The sequence below is a fragment of the Limanda limanda genome, chromosome 1, assembly GCF_963576545.1.
Source record: "Limanda limanda chromosome 1, fLimLim1.1, whole genome shotgun sequence".
Classification (NCBI taxonomy): domain Eukaryota; kingdom Metazoa; phylum Chordata; class Actinopteri; order Pleuronectiformes; family Pleuronectidae; genus Limanda; species Limanda limanda.
This window is the reverse complement of record NC_083636.1, coordinates 5,388,761-5,409,018: the sequence shown is the minus strand read 5'-3', so window position 1 is coordinate 5,409,018 and position 20,258 is coordinate 5,388,761. Positions and strand designations below refer to the sequence as shown.

The window sequence follows — 20,258 nt, the reverse complement described above, 5'->3', positions numbered from 1 at the left end:
GGCCGGTTGGAAAAACAACTTTCACTCAGCGGACGCTTTCTTCTGGGAGCGTTTAGCAAACGCACAAATCAGCGAGTGGAGCTGGAGACGCCCACCCGACAATCTACTGACACGTCAACACTGAGTGAGACAATCACCAGACCAGGCTTCGTGAAAACAATCTGCAAATGATTGTGTGTAATGATTATTAATGTTTACTCTTGAAATAATGGTTGTGTTGCCGTTCTCCAGAGACTCAAACTCAAGTAAGAACTAGTTCTCCATCGGGAATTCATATAAATTCATGGGCTGTGTGTTTAATGTTCGTTATAAAAGGTCAGAAGTTCTGTGTGTGAGAGAATTTCACTGGAATCTGATTAATGATCGCTTGTCAATTCAGAACCAAAAATAGCAAAACACTGACTAATTGCCCCATAAAAGAAAACATCAGGTGAATTTAGAAACGCTTCCTTTATCGATTTCCCTTCATTAGACGTACTTAGGAAACAGACGCCTCGAGGAAACACGAGCATGAAACGGCTCAGGATGGATGTTACAGCCACGGGGATCTGGAGACATCCGATATTTTGTCTAATTAGCGTCCAAACATGTTTTCTGAGAACTTTTATTACCATTTCCATCTGTGATGTTAGTCTAGCTGTGCTGAATTATATCTTCAGCTTTCCCGAATACTACAAAAATAAAAGAAGTAGGAGCCTAGTGTCCTAAATACGAGCTCCACTGTGGAATATTAGAACTTTTTCCTGTATAGATAATGATTTGTGTGTGCAGCAGCAGCTTCAGCACCAGTTCAAACACAAGGACTGTCTGTCCTTAACTGTCCCGATGCATCAGATTGGGGAACAGTGTTTTTTTAACCCAGGGGGAGTTCACCAGCAGTGGTGGAATACTAATGCACCACACATACAGTCTGACTCAGTGCGATGTAAATCCCTCTGTGCAGGGAGGGGAAGGAAATCTTAAACAACACTGACAATCCAGTAATGTACCCTCCTCCCAGGAGTACGTACCCCTGACATGTTTATCAGTAAACAAAGGATTTCCTCACATGCGTCTGTGCATAAATTCAAATCAAGTAAACATCCTTAAATTGCAAAGTGTCCCTGAGTGAACTCCGAGACTTTGACAAAAAACACTCAAGCAACTTCTCCACCAACTTCCACTTTTCGCCCAAATCCCACCGATCGATTGCTAAAAGCCCGGAGGATCCCGACATCAACTGCAGCTCTCGGGAGAAGATCAGTTCAAGATGAAGGAGAAAACATCCCTCCACTCACACTCTTCCTTTTTTTTTACACCGTGCGGACCAGAGACTCTCCCGTCCTCCTCCTCCACCTCCTCCTCCTCCTCCTCCTCCTCCTCCCTGCGGTTTGAACCTCAAGCTGACTGCAGAGTATCACACTAATGCAGCTGAAATATGAAAAAAGAAAACTTCCAGACACAAAGCCTACACTGTTTTTGAAAACTGGAAGTAGTCTCTCTCTCTCTCTTTTTCTCTTTCTTGCAGGGGAAAGAGAAAGAGAAAACAGGCATCTTATGAATATTTCAGCATCTGATCTCCGTGGGAGACGTGGACGCCGCAGCCCAACGCGACAGTTTCTTCCGTGAGCCGTGCTTCCTCCTCTCCCCCCCCAAAAAAAGAAACCCACACATAAACAGACTTCGCTAAATCATTTGCAAAAGGGCAACCGGAGCCAAAACAAAGGAAAACAAAAAGGGGGGGCTTCGACGTGTACGCCACGGCCGAGTCACAAGTCCCAGGGTTCTCGTTAAACACGACAAGCCTCATGAATGTTGTATGACGATCTTAGCCGTGTGTTTACACTGACCTGGTTTCTCTGCCTCTGTCTGCACAGATGACAGGAGAGAGAGAGAGAGAGAGAGAGAGAGAGAGAGAGAGAGAGAGAGAGAGAGAGAGAGAGAGAGAGAGAGAGAGAGAGAGAGAGAGAGAGGAGCTTTACACACTTTCCTGCAACAATCCTTCCGGCATCGCATTACTATACTTAGTGTGTTCGTGTTACCGAGCAGCGTTTAGCATGTCGCCCGGGCCACAATGGAGGAGGAGCCCGGCGTGACCTGTGATGAAACCACATTAACCTTCGTGTATGAACGGGACTTGAAAGTCCACCTGGGGATTTCCCACAGATCCACTGGAAAGGGGGCGTCGTCCTCTGCTCTCGGAGTTGTGACGCAAACACGCTCGGACAGAAAGGAGTCCGTGCGAATGTTAGAGGAGGTTTTTTGTTTTTTAAAAAGTTACTGGATCTTTGAGTATATCTTTTGCCAGACGCAAAAAAATGCTGTCGTCACTCCCAGCCAATCACGGAGCTGCACCGATGTGGTCGATCATCCCAACTTAGAGGAATGCCAGGCTTGCATACTGTCCTATGAAATTTTCATCACTTGAAGATGGGGGGGGGGGGGCGAGAGGGAGCCGAAAAAATTTGCCTTTCAATTTTTCATTATTCTGCTAGCGTGACAACGGAGGGGAAATTGGGAACTCGTGAGCATGGAAATGAGTTACTCAAGTCAAGTGCCCCACTTTTTTTTTTTTTTTTTTTAAGAGACTGAGGAAAAGAAACCAGCCTCAACCGTTGGCATGGCGATGAATCATCAGCTAATTAACGTCTAAGTAACAGCGACGTTCTCTCGTTGTGCTTCAGCAGAATATGAGAAACTGAAACCTTTATTCAAATGAATGCACGGAGGGTAAATGAGCCTTCCAGAAATAAAAATACAAACAATTCAAAGTAAAGTTACTCCCCCCCCCCCTCGGGATCAGTGAGTGATAGCATCCTCAACCCCCCCCACTCTCTCCTTAAGAGAAGAGCCCTCCTCCTCTGATTGAAGGCCCATTACTAACGCCTGTTTAACTCCTGTTCTAGGTCACCATGAGATGAACACACTTCATTCAGCTCGGCCAGACCCCCGGTCATTAGACAGCGGCGGTGGTCTATTCATGTTGCACACTGATGGCCCGGGCCCTGTGATTAATTATAGCACGGGGCAGCGCCTCTCAATGGGAGAGGGGGGGGAGGCAGGGAAGGAGGGGAGGGGAGAGGCAGGGAGAAGGGAATAGCCCTCCCGGTCAGGTCAGGCTACAGCCCAGGCTCCACTTCTGTTCAAGCACCAGGTCAATGCAATTATAGGTAAAATCAAATAAAATGCATATCTGTATCTTCCCTGGCTGAGAGTTTACCTCTGCAGCGGAGGTGACATGTTCACTGGTTCGTTATTTATGATTTTGCACAAACTAACTTTGTGAAAAGATGCAGAATGTGTCAGGGAACCACCAATTAAATTTTGGTTTTCTTTATCATTTGCAAGATTGATTTCTCGCATTTTGGTGCAGATCCAAATAAAAATCCAGATCTAGTGAATTTAAATGTGGTTTCACGAGGAGTCTGAGGTGTGAGCTCCACTCTGCGTCATTTATAGTTTATGTTTCCCACTTTCCCTCAGACTTGGAATAGCCGCTGTCGTCCTTGTCACTGTAACTCTGCTGCTGGCAGACGATCTGCCTCCATGATGCATTATCCCGCCTCCTCTCCCCACCTGCCAGGGCCGCACATCCATCACCACCGCTCAGTAACCCATTATAACAAAGATAAATCAGGTCTTTTATAGGTTTTTACTTATCAAAATTCAAAACTTGAAATCTAATTTGACGAAAAAGTACTGAAGACTTTGCAACAAACTCCTTCTGGTAGCAATCACAGTCTCCATGGACGAGCTTTGCACACCTGCTGGGACAGTTTATCCCAAAATCTTTCCTGCAGATGTCTGTGAAGTGTCTGTCTGTCTGCGAACTGCCAGCTTCAGGTCTGGGCTTCGAATGGGAAACTCAAACTGAGAATTGTCCCAAAGCTAGAGCCGGGACAGTTGAGACCATAGATATATATATAAAGACTAGATGTTTCGTCTGCGTTGCCCCCCAACGGAGACGAACGTCCGCACATGGCGGCCATGTTGCTAGGGGGCAGCTCCCTCACCCATAACATTGTGTTGGTAGTGGTAAATAAGCATAACTTCCTAAATTTTCAACCGATTTTTAAAGGTTTGTAATAAACGTCAGAGATGTAGATATGACACTGCATACTTGTGAATAATGATGTTATTTTCTAAAAAATTCAATAATTTACGCAGTGTCATAACCACATCTCTGACGTGTGTAACAAACCAGATCGTTTAAAAAATCGGTTGAAAATTGAGCAAGTTATGGTTATTTAAAAAGTAAGTACCACTACAGAACAATGTTATGGGTGAGCGAGCTGCCTCTGGCAAGATGGCCGCCATGTGCGGACGTCCGGCTCCGTCGAACCAGACATCTAGTCTTAATTTGTATTGTTATATTGTATTATTTGCCTTTTATTGTCATTGTACAGCACTTTGGTCAGTTTATGCTGTATTTAAATGTGCTCTATAAATAAAACTTACTTACTTACTTACTTACTTAATATATATCTATGGTTGAGACAATCAACTTCTGGCAGCTTGTCCTGCTGCTACAGGCGACTGTGAGTTGGTTTCTGGTTAATCTCCCTGACCGAGGCCTTTCTTACCAAGTCTCACCGGAAGAGTCCGAAGTCCTTTCTGCTTTACAATCATTGAGAAGAGTCGAGAGTTCAGACAGGGGTTCTCTACTCTTGCATTGATCAAAGGACATTAAAGCCAATAAGATTGATTGGGGTTGATTCCACTTAATGAAAGCTCTCTACAGATGAATGTGGTGTTTCCATCTCCTGGAGAAAAACCTCCTGTTCGTGGTGTCGGGCAGACAGTGGGCACCAAGGGACCCACCGGGGCTGAGCTCAAACACACTCAGTGCATTAGTGTGTCTGCCTCCCCCCCCTCCCCACCTCTCTCGACTCCCTCCACCTAATGTCAACGCTCATCTTCTACATTTCCATCTGGCCCCTGAATACAGCTCCCATTTACTCACATAACAGCCTTTCACATTTCTACCTTTACTTCACAGGACATTTCCTCCCCTGAAGCAGACGAATCCCAGAAGAAGCCCCCGCCCCCCCCCTCTTTCTCTCTCCCTCCCTCCTTCAGTCTCACCCTCTGTAACTCCCCCCCCCCGCCCGATGCACAGCTCCTCTGTTTCTCATGTTCCAGCAGAATTACTGAGAAAGCCGAGGCTTTGCGGGATGCTTTCAGGAATAGTCTGCCTGTTGCATTATTCATCAGCCTGAGTCTCCTCTGTGTGAAAGACGGCCCACGGTGCCCAGATGAGACTGAGGGGACAGACGCTGAGAGACGGAGACAACACGAGGTGAACAGGTAAACCGGTGCTGGAGACCAGAGGGACGAGAAGAGAGGGGACAAAACCGAGCGGATATCTGAAGCTCATCAGCGGCTCCACACGCAGGCAGCAGGGTGTCAGCTTGTGAATACACAACAAAGAGAAGTCGGGGAAATAAGTTTCCTGTTTAAAGAACATTCTTCTATTGAGAAACGACCAGGTAATACTTGACCTTATGCATTAGAAAGTCTGAGCTGTGAATCCTGAATTGCGTCGGAACCAACAGAGCTCCTCATGGTAAACAAAAAAGAAATCCAAAACTCTATAAAACTACGAATAATATTAATGATAGAGCGAACAGAGGAATTCAGATCCTCTTGAATCAGGAGCAGGGGCCAAGAACAACTCTCCGTGGGCTCAACAGTTCAACGCAGAAATCAGATACTCTGCAGGAACTGCTTGCAGCTGGAACAAAAAAAAACCTAAAGTAAATTGTGGACAATAGTAAGTCAACTCCAGGAACAGTTTTGAGAAAACCAAAAGAATCAAAGCATGAGCCATCAAACTGAAAACATTTAGTTTTCTCTCCGGTAAGTTTTCACTGGCAGGAGATTTGGACTCAGTTCAAGTTTCACTGGCAAAAGTTTTACATCATAACAGAACTTTGCTGTTTAATACTTTGCATCGTAGTATTATGTACAATTTAATGCCAGTTGTCACATGTAAGTTATCAAGATTATTTGCATCTGTCCACATTACCCCAGTGAACCAGTTCAGACCTGGTCCGAACTGGAAGGCTTGAGTAATGGGAACCCAGATGCATCCTGGGTCATGTTGCAGAACCGCTGACTCACCTGACGTCCTCTGACTTTCTGCAGTTTCATAATGAACTAAAGATAAACTTACACTCGTGATTCTTTCCAATTCACTGATAACTGTGTGACCCATCTTGGATCGTGATCTTGCTGGTTGCTGACCACAGACTATGATCCCAGCAGGACTGCTTGACATATAGTATTGAAGTTATCCTTCAAAATGTTTACCCTCATCATTGCTGTCAAAACCTTTATCTTGAAGTTTTCCTACACTTTACATCTGTTGCACTTCTGTCCGTCCTGGGAGACGGATCCTCACATGTGTCTCTCTGAGGTTTCTACGTATTTTTACCTCTTAAAAGGGTTTTTAGTAGTTTTTCCTTACTCTTGTTGAGGGTTAAGGGCAGAGGATGTCACACAATGTTAAAGCCTATGAGACAAATTGTGATTTGTATTCCCATTGTGGCGTTGTCAGCGGATACTGTGGGTCATTGGTGTATTAGTGTGGGTCCTCTGGGTGCTGAGTGGGAGGTTGAGACTGAATGTGTGTGGGTGTGTGTTTGCTTGTGTGTGTGTTTGCGTGTGTCTGTGTTTGCTTGTGTGTGTTTGCTTGGTTTCCTGAAGAAGTACTTTGACATATTGATTTTTGCATCACGGCTTGATCCCTCAAATGTGTTGCTTGGTTATTAAATAAAAAGTAAACACATTTAAAAAATATATATATACATTTGCCCACTCCCTGTCTCTGCCATTTGTCCCACAAAAGCATGTACACATCGTTTTTTAAACAATCAGAGCAATAATCAAAGTGATATTACAAAATATCCCTGTATGCAAAGTTCAGTCAATGTGAGCATTGATTGATGATCTTGTTTAAGCTGTTAAATTCCATTAAAACTCTAAATCAGCATTTAGGAGATCATGGTAATAATGGGTGAAAATAAATAGTTTCCATTTGCCACACAGGAGTAACCATGAGACTAATGACTCACCGAGTTGGACGGCGCCCCCAGGTTGGTCTCGATGTACGTCTCAGTCTTGGGCTCCACCGCCTGCTCCGCCTCCAGGATCTTCTCCACCGGCATGTCCTCGTTGGCGCAGGTGGTGGACTCCACCTCGCTCTCACTCCTCTCCTTGGCTCGCTGGCGCTCCTCCTGAACGGCTGCATGTAACAAAACTGGTTCCGGTCACTACTGCTGTTTTTTGTTTTGTTTTATTTACACTGTTGATGTGTTTCAGAGCACTGGTTTGAAAAGAAAGATTCAGGATTGCGAGATTGACGGTTCTGATTGGGAAGAGAGAGATTCTTGTTGAGTTGATTCATTTGGTTAATTAATGTATTTTTGCTTCTGAAAAAACACACAGCGCAAATAAAGTCATTCTAAAATGTTTTATATAAACAAATAATCAAAAGACAAATCATCCACTGCAACAAACAGCAACATCTTGATTTGATAAAGTCATTTTGAATAGTTTTTTTGTAAAAAAGTAAAGAATATGCCGATGAGCCAATGTGGTGAAATGATTCCAGTCACTTCTCTGTTTATTTTTACAATTAACTGCCCTGGAAACCACCATGATAAGATTATATCTTCTAACCCGGAGGGGAAAAAAAACACAGCGTGCTTGATAAATGTGAGATGAGATGAGTTGATTAGCTGGATTATTGTTTTGCAATAGAGATGTAATAGTATGCAGCGCGTCCTGCAGAACTGAATCTTCCCTTTAAGTGCTTGAATTCTTGCAGATTGTCCAAAACACAGACTGCGGTAAACACAGACAAATACATATTGACCCTTGTTTCTATATTCTCACACACACACACACACACACACACATATACACAATGTATGTGAGATGCTTGACTGTGTGTTTGCCTGCATGCATGAGTGGCTGCTTCAGACAGTGTGTGTTGGTGAGGCAGTGAATAGTGCATGACCCTGTGTGTATGATGCCAGTAAACATATCCAGGAGGGTTCAATCATCAATAATTGCTTGGACAATGCAGACAGAATATATTTAGGACCTTAGACTTGTACATTATGCACAACACAACACAGTAGAGTGGAAATGTTCAAGGACTTCAACATGTTTTTCATGCAGCCTCCTCCCTTTTAGACACAAATCATTTACACAGAAGTGTCGAGCGGGATGTCGCTGCTTCCTGATGCCGCGTGTGATCACCACAACATCTAAAAACTGAAATCACCGCCTCGTGATTGTTCGTCTCTGCCGAGGAAGAGGATTCTAAAATCCTGGAAACTGGCCTCAGGCTTCAGTGTGGACGTCAAAGGAATTTAATGAGGGATAATAAATTAGCTGCTGTAGAACACTGTGATGTCTCAATGAGGTTGAACTTAGGCCACTTGAACATGTAATAATTTTTAGATATTAAATAATGTAAAATATAATAATAAATAGCATATTAATTATTTGTTCACGGTCAAAAACATTCACATTTGATTACTAAATTCCGATCACTTCATTCACTTTCATAAAATTCCCTGCAGGAGTTTCTGATATATTTCATCGGGATATGATGGACGCGAGTTTAAAGCGACCTTGACCTTTCTTACCACAAAAATTCCATCAGCTCACGATGAGTCCACGCGAACATTTGTGCCAAATATGATGAAATCACCTCAAAGTGTTCACGAAACAACACAATCACAGGAATGGGACTGTGGGTCAGAGAAAACCCCCAAAACACAATTCCTCTCCCTCCGGCCTCAGCGCAAATGAATGAAGACTTTGTCTCGTAAAAACCTTTTTCTTTTTTCCATGTGTTGTATAAAAACCAATTGAAGGAAAGCTGTGTGTTGCTTTTGTCACCTGATTGGTTTGGCGAGGAGAGAAACAGGAAATGGTTTGGGTGCTGCACAGACACCGAGACTCACTGTGGCTAAGGCGGGATGCGTGTGTTTTCCAAAAGGCTATAATTTACATAATGAAATATACCACAGTAAAAAAAGAATAATAATAACTATTGTGGCTTTTTCAACACAAGTTGTCAACACAATGCCTTAATAATAATAAAGCTCTTTGTGTAAATTCAGAGTCAGCGTTCACTCACTCATACAAACACAATCTGAATCTGCAGGATGATCTGTCTTCTTATGATTCCTCTACTCTGGCTCCTTTTGCCAAGTCCTGAATCACAGAGGCCGTGGTCATGTTGGGGGGGGTGGTGGTGGGGGTGGTGGTGGTGGTGGGGGGGGAGCAGGGGTTGTTAGTAGACGAGGGAAAGGGAAAGGGGCCCCACTCTGGAGGAACTGCTGTCTGCTGCTGGTGGAGGTCAGCCCAAGGGTAGAATACTTGTGTTGGAGTCAGGGAGAGGTGAGGAGGGCTGAAATTATGTTAGCTTTATTTCCCCCCCACCCCACCCTCCACCCCTCCACCCCCCCACTCTCCTCCTTTCCTCTCCTCTCCTGACTGGGAGAGCATAAATTCATTTAATCCTGTTTTTTTTTTCCTGTGGATTGGCTCAGCCTGTTGGGCTCCTGCTGCTGCTGCCTTCTTGTTCTCTCACCACCAGCCAGCCCTCGGGGGTGTGTGGGGGGGTGGGGGAGGAGGCTTAGGCAGCGAGAGGCGGTAAACGATAATATCCTTGAAAGGAGTAAAGAGCCCAACAATGATATAAATAAAAGGGAAAGACGGACGGGAGAGGAGGGCAAGTGGAGGTCAAGATGAACGGGCCGCGGAGAGCCCCACCCCCCCCTAAAACGTATTTGTCCAAATAACACAGATTCTTCTTGTTCACACGACTTTGAACAGTCAGGTAACGTCTACTACTACACACACCTGCACACACACACACCTGGTTAACAACTGTTACCTCCACTGGCTGCACCATCATCTATACACTAACCTATCTGCATTGTGCAGCTGTATTGAGCATGATGGCGAGAGGCAGTGATTGATTTGTCCGATGTGTGAAGGAGTTCTGAACAGCCCGGCTGAGAGCGCTAATATTCCTCTCACACCTTGGTGGAGTGTTAAGATTCACACCTCGCCGCCTGTTTTCCTTTTCCCCTGAGAAAACAGAACCCTCAATGACTTTAACCCCTCGGTAATCTTCCCTTAAACGTACAGGAGGTATTTGCAAACCCAATATTTACAACTTAGGATGGCTCTAAAGAAGTCTGGAGATGGCTACGGCAATTAAAAGCATTTCTCCGTGAGGATCCAGTCGATCAGGCGATGCATTGAAAAAGAACATCTGTATGGAAACGTCTTTAAGTCCATACTGCTCCCGTCCAGATAAATGGATAGAAGGTGAAGTTTCTTTTAATTCTACTCCGCCTTCTTATTATTCAGGGAGGAGTTAATGTGTCTGCGTGCGTGTTTATCTCTGGGTTTCAGACATCATCAATCGAAAAGGATCACAGGCTCACACCCATATACCTACTGGTTTCACTTCTGTCCTGGAAGACGTCTCCTCGGACACTCGCCACCTGGGACGGACATCTGTCTTTTTATTTAACACATTTTTTTTTTAAATTGTCATATTTTCATTTTTTTTAGATTTTCTGTTGTTTTAAGGGACATTTATCCATCTCTGTTATTAATTAATATTTTGCTCTGTTTTATTTGAACCAGGTCAAAGGTCAATGAACGCCTGTCATTGCTTTGTCTTTACTGAAGGTCGACTTTTCCTGTATTTTCTGTTTTAGTACTCCACCCAAGGTATTTGCAAACCCAATATTTACAACGTAGCATCGCTCTAAAAAAGTCTGGAGATGGATAAGTGCCGTTATCAAACAAGTGCAAGTTCAACACGGCCTGTGATTAAGAGACAATCTCTGTCTGTGAGGATGCAGGCGATCAGGTCGATGCATTAAAAGAGAACGTCTGCGTGGAAACGTCTGTAAGTCCACGCTGCTCCCGTCCAGATAAATGGATATAAGGTCTTCACGTGCAGTTTCTTTTAATTCTACTTCACCTTCTTAGTATTCAGGGAAGAGTTAGTCATGATCCGGTGGAGCAGAGCAACTCTGGTCTGAAGGAAGTCTGAGATCTGGCTCTTGCACCTGCAGATCCTAGACCACACCCATTCCCTTATAATGCTCCAATCACAGGCAGAAACTAAGAGCTTGGTCAACCTTTGACATTTAAGACTGTCTGTAAGAGGAGTAAGACCCTGAATATTAATTCACATGTGCATCTGATAGACTAATAATGAATAGTTTGGTTCAAGGAAATTCAAGGATATAAAGGTTTACAATCAGTGACTGAATCAATGAGCAAATTAATCACTTCTTATAGTGATATCAGCTGAAATCGATAAATACCACAATAAATGTCTCATTAGTGTTTCTTTTCAATTTAAATATTTGTTTTCTTTTTTGCCTCAGAGCGAAATGTGTGGTTTAAAACTCTTTCACGCAATGAAAAACATTTGAAAACACTTCACTAATCCGAGGCAGATCCATTATGTGTCCTTCCTGATTAAATGTGAATTGAAAGAGACGTCGTTGCCTCTTTCAATTCCCGTTTAACCCGTTTACCCAACGTACACTCAGACTAAATATATGATTTTAAAGGGACGCTTTGATTAACGGTCTGTCCTCCGACTACAACTGCTCTCTCTGTCTGTGGCTTCATCGAGTGGCTGATTGAATCACTGCATCCATTTCAAAAGGACACAGTAGTACGCATTCCAATCCGCAGTCTGTAATTTGAGGAATGCGGTGCACATGTTCATTTGGCTGTGTAATTATAAGACGTTATTCCGTTTGAGTGCTTTGATCAAATTGTTGCGTCTTGAGTTCCACGGAAACTTTGTGCTCGGGAAAAAAAAGAGGCGGATAACTGGGGAGCTTGTTCTGAAAGCAGTTTGGGTTTGTGCTCATCATTAAGTGCACGAGTGGTGACATTCAGAAGCTGAAGTTCGAACACAGATCCATCGTTGTGTTTCTTTTTTTTTTATTCCTCCAGTCTACGTCGGCGAGCTCCCCCAGGACGGCCTGTTCTCACAAACCCTCTCTCCGCTTCCACATCCACTTACTGCCGGATTCCTCGGGGTTGCAACAGCTGAATGCATTATTTCTCTACCCCCCAAAAAAAAGAAGTGCTTGAAGAAGAAAAATTGGCTGAGGCTTCCAAATGCACAGCAGGACGTAGAGCAGTATCACAGCTGCAAGTGCTTCTGCACAATTTAATAGAGGCAGGAAACAAGCTGATTTACTCATAAGAGGCAAATAAAAGGAAACTTAATCTAACGTTAGAGTCGTATCCCCGGTCGGCTTCAGTAACTCTTTAGCACTTGCAGAGTTTAAATCAAAGTAAATTTGATTTTATGTCTCTGAAAAGGCAAAGCGGTGGGTTTGCAAAATAAAGGAAGCACAATATTTCTTTTAAAAGTCTGCGTTGTATATTGTTTCTACAGAGTTTGAACACTCTCGTCTCTGAAGTGTTGTGAAAATAAATGACTTGCAGGGACAAGTGGAGTCAATCTGCTTCTAAAGGGGAATGAGATTACGTGATTTAACTGGTTGTGATTGGCTCCCACCGGTAATACACTTCCCACTCCAACTTCATTACCCAATATTATGCAGGTGTTCAGGTGTGTTTCTGGCAGCAAATATATCAAACACATTCATTACATGCACTATTATGCATTAAATCGATCTGTATGTTAATGTGGGTCTGTGTGGATTAGTACAGCATGGCGGGAATGGGTAAGTCGGACTTTATCCTCAACGGTATGTGCTGTACCTTCTCTCTTCATGCCCATCGCTAAACACTTCTGGTAGCGGCAGTACTGGCAGCGGTTCCTCTGGCGTTTGTCGATGACACAGTCCTTGCTGTCGCGGCAGGTGTAGGTCAGATCCTTGCGCACCGTCCGTTTGAAAAAACCTTTGCAGCCTTCGCAGCTGTAAACCCCGTAGTGTTTACCTGAGGGGAGACAAGGAGGTGATGGTTAGTGGTGAAACAGTGAGGGAGACAACTCAACGGTGGATATTACCCATGATCCCCGGCTTCTTGAACCAGAAGAACTGTCGTAGAAACAAACAAACCAAACTCTGTTGTGAATTCTTCATATTTTAAAAAGTAAATATTGGAGATAAACGCTGGACGACAAAGTCTTTTTAACTGTTCTTCAAGAAACTGTAGCATGCAGGAATAGCTTATATGCAAAGCCAGCTACAAATCAGAAAAGCAGAAAGGATTTATTGCCAAGTAGGTTTACACCTACCTGGAATTTTCTTTGGTAAATAGGTGCATACATTTAACATAAAGCATAAAAACACAATAAGAACTTTACATAAGAAATAAATAACTGTATATAAAACAAAACAAAAGGGTATAAAAGATATAAAAAGTTAAATAAAGAGTCAAATGCAAATACAGAGCAGTTAAAGAGAGCATGATTTGAACTGGGGGGAAAAGAGGGGTCTTCTTCTGACAATAAGCTGCAGGCCGGCCAGTGATGTCGTGTTTCGGTTCTGTCGTCCACAACAGCTCCCTCTTGTTATCTGTGAAGGATGAAGTCCATTTCTATTCCCTCGTTAAGTGATTCTTTGTAGCCTCTTTCCACAAATAAAGTCTCTGGACACAGTCAAATGAAGCATGACCTGCTAAAAACCATTGTTTTGAGGACCGATGACGCAGGACGACACTAAAATTGTCCACTGAATTACACGTCCAGCTTCATCCCGGGGGCGGAGATTGTTTCATGGTTATTTTGGTGCGACAGTCAAACACAGAGTTATTTGTTCGCCGTGCGATTCTGCAGAGGAGACAGTTTGAATCGTTAGCTCGAGGCTAACAGCAGCCGGGAACATGGGTTAGATGCTTGTGTGGTTACGGTGGTTTAGCTAGCTCCTTTTACCGAATGATTATCCGTGATTAACAGAGCCCTGGAGTGAGCATGTGCTGCGTGAAAGGTCAATAAAGGTCCACAAGATTATCACCAATAATGATATTTTCTGTTCGAGGTAACAAGTGGGAACCTGTGCAGTGGAATATTCCCTTGAAACTAGAAAGGAGAATCTCGATTTGAATCTAAAACAGGGACATTTTCAGAAATGTTCGGCGATATCAACAAAAATGAAAGTATGTAATGTAATGGGAATCTGCGCGACATTGCATGGATGATTATTTTCATTACCGTGTCCAATAGATTGGGTCCGGACAATTTCTGGAGTTCTTCTTTCACATATTTAGAACAAAGAAGGAAAATGTCAAAGTCATAAACTGGCAAATCTTAAGGCGAGAGGCGGAGCCTGAGTAGAGCCCCAGGAGGCAAAAACATGACGTATGAATTCAGCTGCAGCAATCAATCTTTGTTTAGAGCGGATCAACAAAGGCGTCTGCCATCCTATGCACCAACTTTTTTTTTTCTTTTTCTCTTTGGGTGGGGGGAATTATTTATTTTATTTATTTAATTAGTTTTATTTCATCTGTGTGTTTTTTTTATTTTGTTATGTAATTTTCTGTAATGTTGTAAATATTTGGAAAAATAAAATATTCCAAAAAAAAACAAACAAAGGCGTCTGCCCTTTACGCCAAAACCTCTTGGATCTTGTTGATCTTTTACGTCTTTGCTTTGCAGTTTTGCATCTGTTGTGTGTTCTCTCCCGGTGAATACACCAGTTCCCTGGAGTTGGGGGTTTCCAGGAAAAATTTGCTTGATGCCATCAGGTATCAAGATAAATCCTGAATTCATCTTTTGTTTCCCAGTCCGCGGGCTCACCAGGGGCAGTTACCACACTACCACACTAACATTGTTGTAGTGTAACCACAGTTTGATTTCTAAATCTGCCTTCAGTTGTATTTCTCTCCAGCTGCAAGAAAGAAAACGCCCCCCCGCTCCACAGTGGTGCAGGCGTCGCCATGTTTCACAGTCGGGGGTGCGATGAGATGAGTGATGGACGGGGGGGCCGGGTTTCCCCCTAAGACACAATGCTTCTCTATTTCAGTCAGAGTGGAATTGAGGTTTTGGTTTCATCAGACCGAACAATCCTTTGCCTCATGATTTCATATTGTCTCATGTGCCCTTGCTGCTGCTGCTGTGCTAATATTAATTTTGTCAGGAGCGGCTCCCAGATCTGTAAAGACCTCCACCGATGGTCCAGCTTCCAGGAAGTTCTCCCACTGCGTGCGGCTGCAGTCTGGAGTTCCTGCCAGAGCCGTCCCCCTGACCAGAGTTCATCTGTGGATCTTCTCAGGAGGTTTCTCCGTGTGGTCAGAGACTCTGGATGGAGTAATTCTCTGGTTTAATTTCCAACAGGCGATGACGGAGTCTTGTGTAATCGGAGTCTTGCTGCAGGGGAATTTATTTTTACACCACATTCAATACGATGTTATTTGTACAGCGTCAAAACACAACATATATCATCTTAAGGCGATCTATTATATTGCAAGATCTCACCCTCACGCTGGAAAGAGCGAACAAGCACAATGGAGCCTAAACATTTCATTTCAGATGCTTCAAATGCTTCTTTCTTTGAATTATACAAGGAGTTCCCTGGACTTTCTGGTCAGAGTTTGTCAATAATTCAACAATTCATCATTTTAATATAGAGACCTAGCTGATATAACAGTAGTCGGTGGTCTCTCACCTGAGGAGCGGTCCCCACAGATGGCGCAGATGTGTTTGGTGAGCGACAGCGCCGTGCTGGAGGGCTGGGCCGGGACCTTCATCACGCCGTTGAGACCCAGCGGCGGCTTGATGTCCTCCGTGCTGCTGACCGAGTGCATGGGCGAGTTCAGCTGGAACATCAACACACACAAACACACACACACGCCCGACAGGTCACAAAGCAGCTCGAGCGCACACACAAGGCCACACAGGGCGACGGCACACGGGTCGGACACATTTAGCTTTATCTGATGCAGCATAGTTTTTCCCGGTGACATTGAGTGTTGAGCGAGCGCCAGGACTGCAGAGGAGGGAGAGAGGTTTTTGAGATATAAAAATCATAGAAGAGTTGTTTCTCGCAGATTGTCCTGAACAATTTGTGCAAAGCAGCGAGTGAGAAAGGATGTTGTGACTTGTGATCCTGGATACAGATGGTCAGCCGCAGCAGCTCTCTTTGCCTTCGTTCACTTCTCCCTCCATCTCTCCTCTCCTCCCTCCTACTCCCCCCCTTCTGTTTCAGATCTAAATCTGGCGCAGCAGGATCCTGCACCACTCCACCCCAGGAACTCTTTTATTCATGCGCTCAACAAGCCCCGCTGGCTGCCAAATGTTCAGCTCCAGCACAACTCGCCTGCAAGATTTAACAGTACAGCGGAATGAAGATACAGCATTTGTTTTAGCAGCCTTGGGTCTCGCTTCAATCGCCGCTTCCTGCCTCTCTGAAAAGAGATAAAATACATCTCTACGTGACCTCCACTGGCTTTTTGATAAGAGCACCGAGCGATGGGAGACTAATTATTCCAACTAGCTACATGGTGTTTCCAGAGGAGTTTATCCTAAAACACTAAATGCACTAGAAGGCACAGAAGCTAACGAACCATTAGCACCATCTGAGTAAAAAAACAAAAAAGTAAAAAAAGCACAACCCTGCTTGACTGGGGCAATGAAAACATTACACGAGACTGGAGGAGGAAGAGAGAGAAACAGAAAACCGTTTCAGCCACAACAGAGCGTAGAGAGTTGGCACGGCAGCCGCATGGGTCGTATAGCCAGACGTGTTTTCATTAAGTTACTGCACACGAGACTCAGACAGCACACAAACACGTTTCAGCTCTAAATTTAGCTTCTTCCATAACAGAGCAGGCCTGTCTCCGTCTGCAGGGATCGGTCAAGACATGTTGTTCTTCTAACGATGAGGCAAACAGAGCCTATCTTCCTCTGCTCTCGTTTGTGCATTAGTTGTGTACAATGGGAGAACATGGAGTTGTACACACCACTGATAACAATGTGCTCTCCAAAACACGATATATATATATATACACAGCACAACCCAAACTGTGGACAGAGGCATAGAGAGAGAAATGTCCCTCATTAATTCTGGGTCTGAAACTATTGATTATTTTCCTAATTTCCTGCAAAGATTAATCTTGGAATCCATCGGTCAATTGATGGAAACCTAATTGATCATTAATCAAATCGAAAAACTCTCCTCTGAGAAACCGTGACATGTATTTTTTAACCCCATTTTCTGAAATAATTGAAATGAATAAAAACCTGAACTTCAGATATTTGTTTTATCTCACGTCCTCATTTCTCTCGTTGTGATCGATACACACCTGCAGCTCTAACTGCTGCAGCGATTAATAATCAAATGCATTGAACCAGGAAAGTCAAAAGTTATCTGACACTACCGAGAAAAAACACCAGAACAAAGTGAACTATCTGTTATCAAACCATAAAGGTCAAAAGACAATTTTCTGTCTGATTCCAAGAGAAAATTTGCAGAACCAAACAGATATTCTTCTTTTTGTGACTCGAGCCTGAACATCATTTCAAAACCTTTGTCCAAACCCGGCCTTAAAGTATCTACACTTTACTACACAAACAGAAGTATTCCTGTGCAGTAAACTTACACACTGTACTGTATACTACAATACAGAGGATTACCCCATGCGTCTGACATACAGTAGATATGTCAGAGTGAGCACATGGAGCTTCTGTGGCTCCTCCCTCTTCATTTCACCTTCTGGCATCTGGTCATCTTACGTTTGATTCCTCATAAGAAAACTTCAAATATCAGCAACGCCACGTTCATCTTCGCCCGGAGCGACGACACGTCACGCTTCCATCGAAACTGTCTTCTGCATCATTTCAAAAACACACACGTCCACAGCAGTCAGCATCACGTATGTGCTGTTGTCATGGGAACCTGAATGCTTTGCCCTGCTATTGAGAGATGAATCCAGTGCCCGGGCATCGTGGGTTGAAAAGGTTAAAGCCGTCCACGTCATGAAAATGTTCAATTCACACCCCGACACCAACAAACCCCTGGCCGGCTCCTCACACCCTGTTTACACAAATACAGACTGAATGCAACGTACACACACGAGAGGCTTAAGCTTCAGGAAATCAGAAATAATGAGATTATTCTGTGGTTATTATGCTGCAGAGCCTTTCTCCTGGTATTTGACACATAATTTCAATATTAACGAAAGGAAAGCTTCAGAATATTGATGGAGTTGGAGTTTTAAACTGTCAAAAATGTATAATTTGCAATATCTAAATTCAAAGCCGACACACGGGAGAATAAGAATGTTTATTTATTTATAAAAAAAGGCTTTTTTCCGCCGGGAATAAGCTGATTTTTTAAGAAAAGCGTCTCGATGACACAAAGGGACCAATAGAGCTGCATCACTTGTTTGGGACCAGCTGTGGCGGCGTGTGCACACACACCCACATCTCAGTGTGTGTCGTCCCCCCCCCCCCCACACACACACGCATGCACACAACACAGGGCCTTACCTCAGTTAAACGTCTGAGTCTCTTTCCCCCCCGTAGCTAACAGAGCCTGAGATTCTCTCAAACCTTCTGTCTGAAGTCTCTTCCTCTCACAATCTATTTCCAGTTCAACCTGCAACACAATCTCAGAGACACTGCCCCCCCCCACGGTGGGGTAGGGTGGGCAGGCCGAGGGGGGGGGGGACCTTTTTCTTTCTTTCTCTTCGGACCATGCCCACGGAGGAGGCAAGGCGGGGGGGATTAAAGTGGCTCAGGGCTGGTTCTGGAAATAGAATACATGTGCCCACCACCACTTCAACACACACACACACACACGCATGTGACCCTCCAGCTGGGTGTACACACGTCTTTGGGAAACCCCCCCGATGATCCTCTCTCTCTCTTACTCACTGTTTCTGTCTTCGGAGGAGACTTCCCCTTTTTAAAAACTTTGACAGACTTGAGGGAGAGGGACAGACGAGGGACATTTAAACATCAAGGACGGGAAATGTGGGACAAAAGAACAACAAACCGACACCAGCTCCTGAAGTGACGCAACATGTTTTTGAGGACATTGGATCAGTACATCCAGTACAGTGTGTGTGTGTGTTTGTGTGTGTGTGTGTGTTTGTGTGTGTGTGTCTCTGTGCTCGTGGGTGTCAGATTCTGCACGTATGTGATTATTTGTCCCGTGTCCCCCCCCGCTGGCTCGGGCACATTGATGAAATATTCAAACATGTACGGATGTTGAATTAATGTTTCCTCAGAGGAGAGTCGGGTCCTGCAGAGCGGAGGGCTGCTGGGTTCTTTAGTAAAGGGCTACTGGTAAAAGATAAACTATATATTAGGTTCATATTTTATGTTTCACGCAAAAATTTTGTGAACTCCACTAAAATATTAAAGAAGTTTTAAGTTTGTGGTTGAAAACTTGTTTAAAAAAAGGTAATTTGTGAACTCACTTCTTTATAACAAAACATTTCTACGTTGTAAATCAAAAGTGCTCAATACTTTCATAAAGATTTGATTGGAAGCTTTTAAATGAATAACTAGATTTATATACTATTGATAATAATTACAATTAGCTATATTTGCATAGCAACAGGGTAAAACAAAGAAACAATACTACAATTAAAATGAAGTAAAACTGATGAAATTACAAATATAGCAAATATATAGATATTAAAGTCCCAAATATATACATTTTATGTGTCCTTTTCCTATAAACTTATTTCCCTAATCATATTTTTGGATTTCAAAATATGGTAAAAAAGAGCCATCACAGGTTCTGTCACATCTTAAAGTTGCTTTGAGAAGCTGGAACTATTAAAGTGTTATGATGGATCATGTATAAAATATTGCAGTCTTTTAATCTCCTGTCAATCAACTAATCGATCAGTCTGTTCTGCACTACAGGCACAACAATAACCACTGGAAAAAAAAACCAGACAGATTCATATTCAATAAATCAACCTAATTCCCATATATTTGATTATTGTCTACAATCAGCGATGAGATATACAAAGTTGTTTGTGTTGTGCGTCGGCCCGGCTCCCTGTTGTCCTCCTCCTCACTCGTGTTTCACTTTAATAGAAAGAGTCGTTACTGGCTCCGGAGCAGGTGCTGTAAACTATTAGTATTCTACGACAACAACGCACGGCGGGCGAAGTGAAAAGCGATAGATCTGTCCCCCGAGTGAGCGGAGGAGAAGAGGGAAGACGAGCGCAGACAGTGGAGAACTCTGCTTAAGACGGGCTTAGCTGGATTCAGCGAGTCAGAGCACAGACTCTGCACATAAAGACACTTCAAACGGAGACATCAAATCCTGGCGCTC

The 20,258-nt window shown here is 43.7% G+C and overlaps 1 protein-coding gene across 3 annotated transcripts in view; it reads right to left on the bottom strand.

The window, feature by feature from the left end:
- rxraa (retinoid X receptor, alpha a) overlaps positions 1–20,258 on the bottom strand; it is a 107,671-nt gene that overhangs the window by 11,610 nt on the left and 75,803 nt on the right. For 2 of the 3 annotated variants that reach the window (XM_061072533.1, XM_061072539.1), the window contains exons 4-6: positions 15,630–15,780; positions 12,781–12,960; positions 7,056–7,240 (exon numbers count right to left, since the gene is read on the bottom strand). In XM_061072533.1, coding sequence (XP_060928516.1) covers positions 7,056–7,240; positions 12,781–12,960; positions 15,630–15,780 — 516 coding nt within the window. The remainder of the gene's footprint in view (positions 1–7,055; positions 7,241–12,780; positions 12,961–15,629; positions 15,781–20,258) is intronic. The other variant, XM_061072547.1, reaches the window with a different exon arrangement.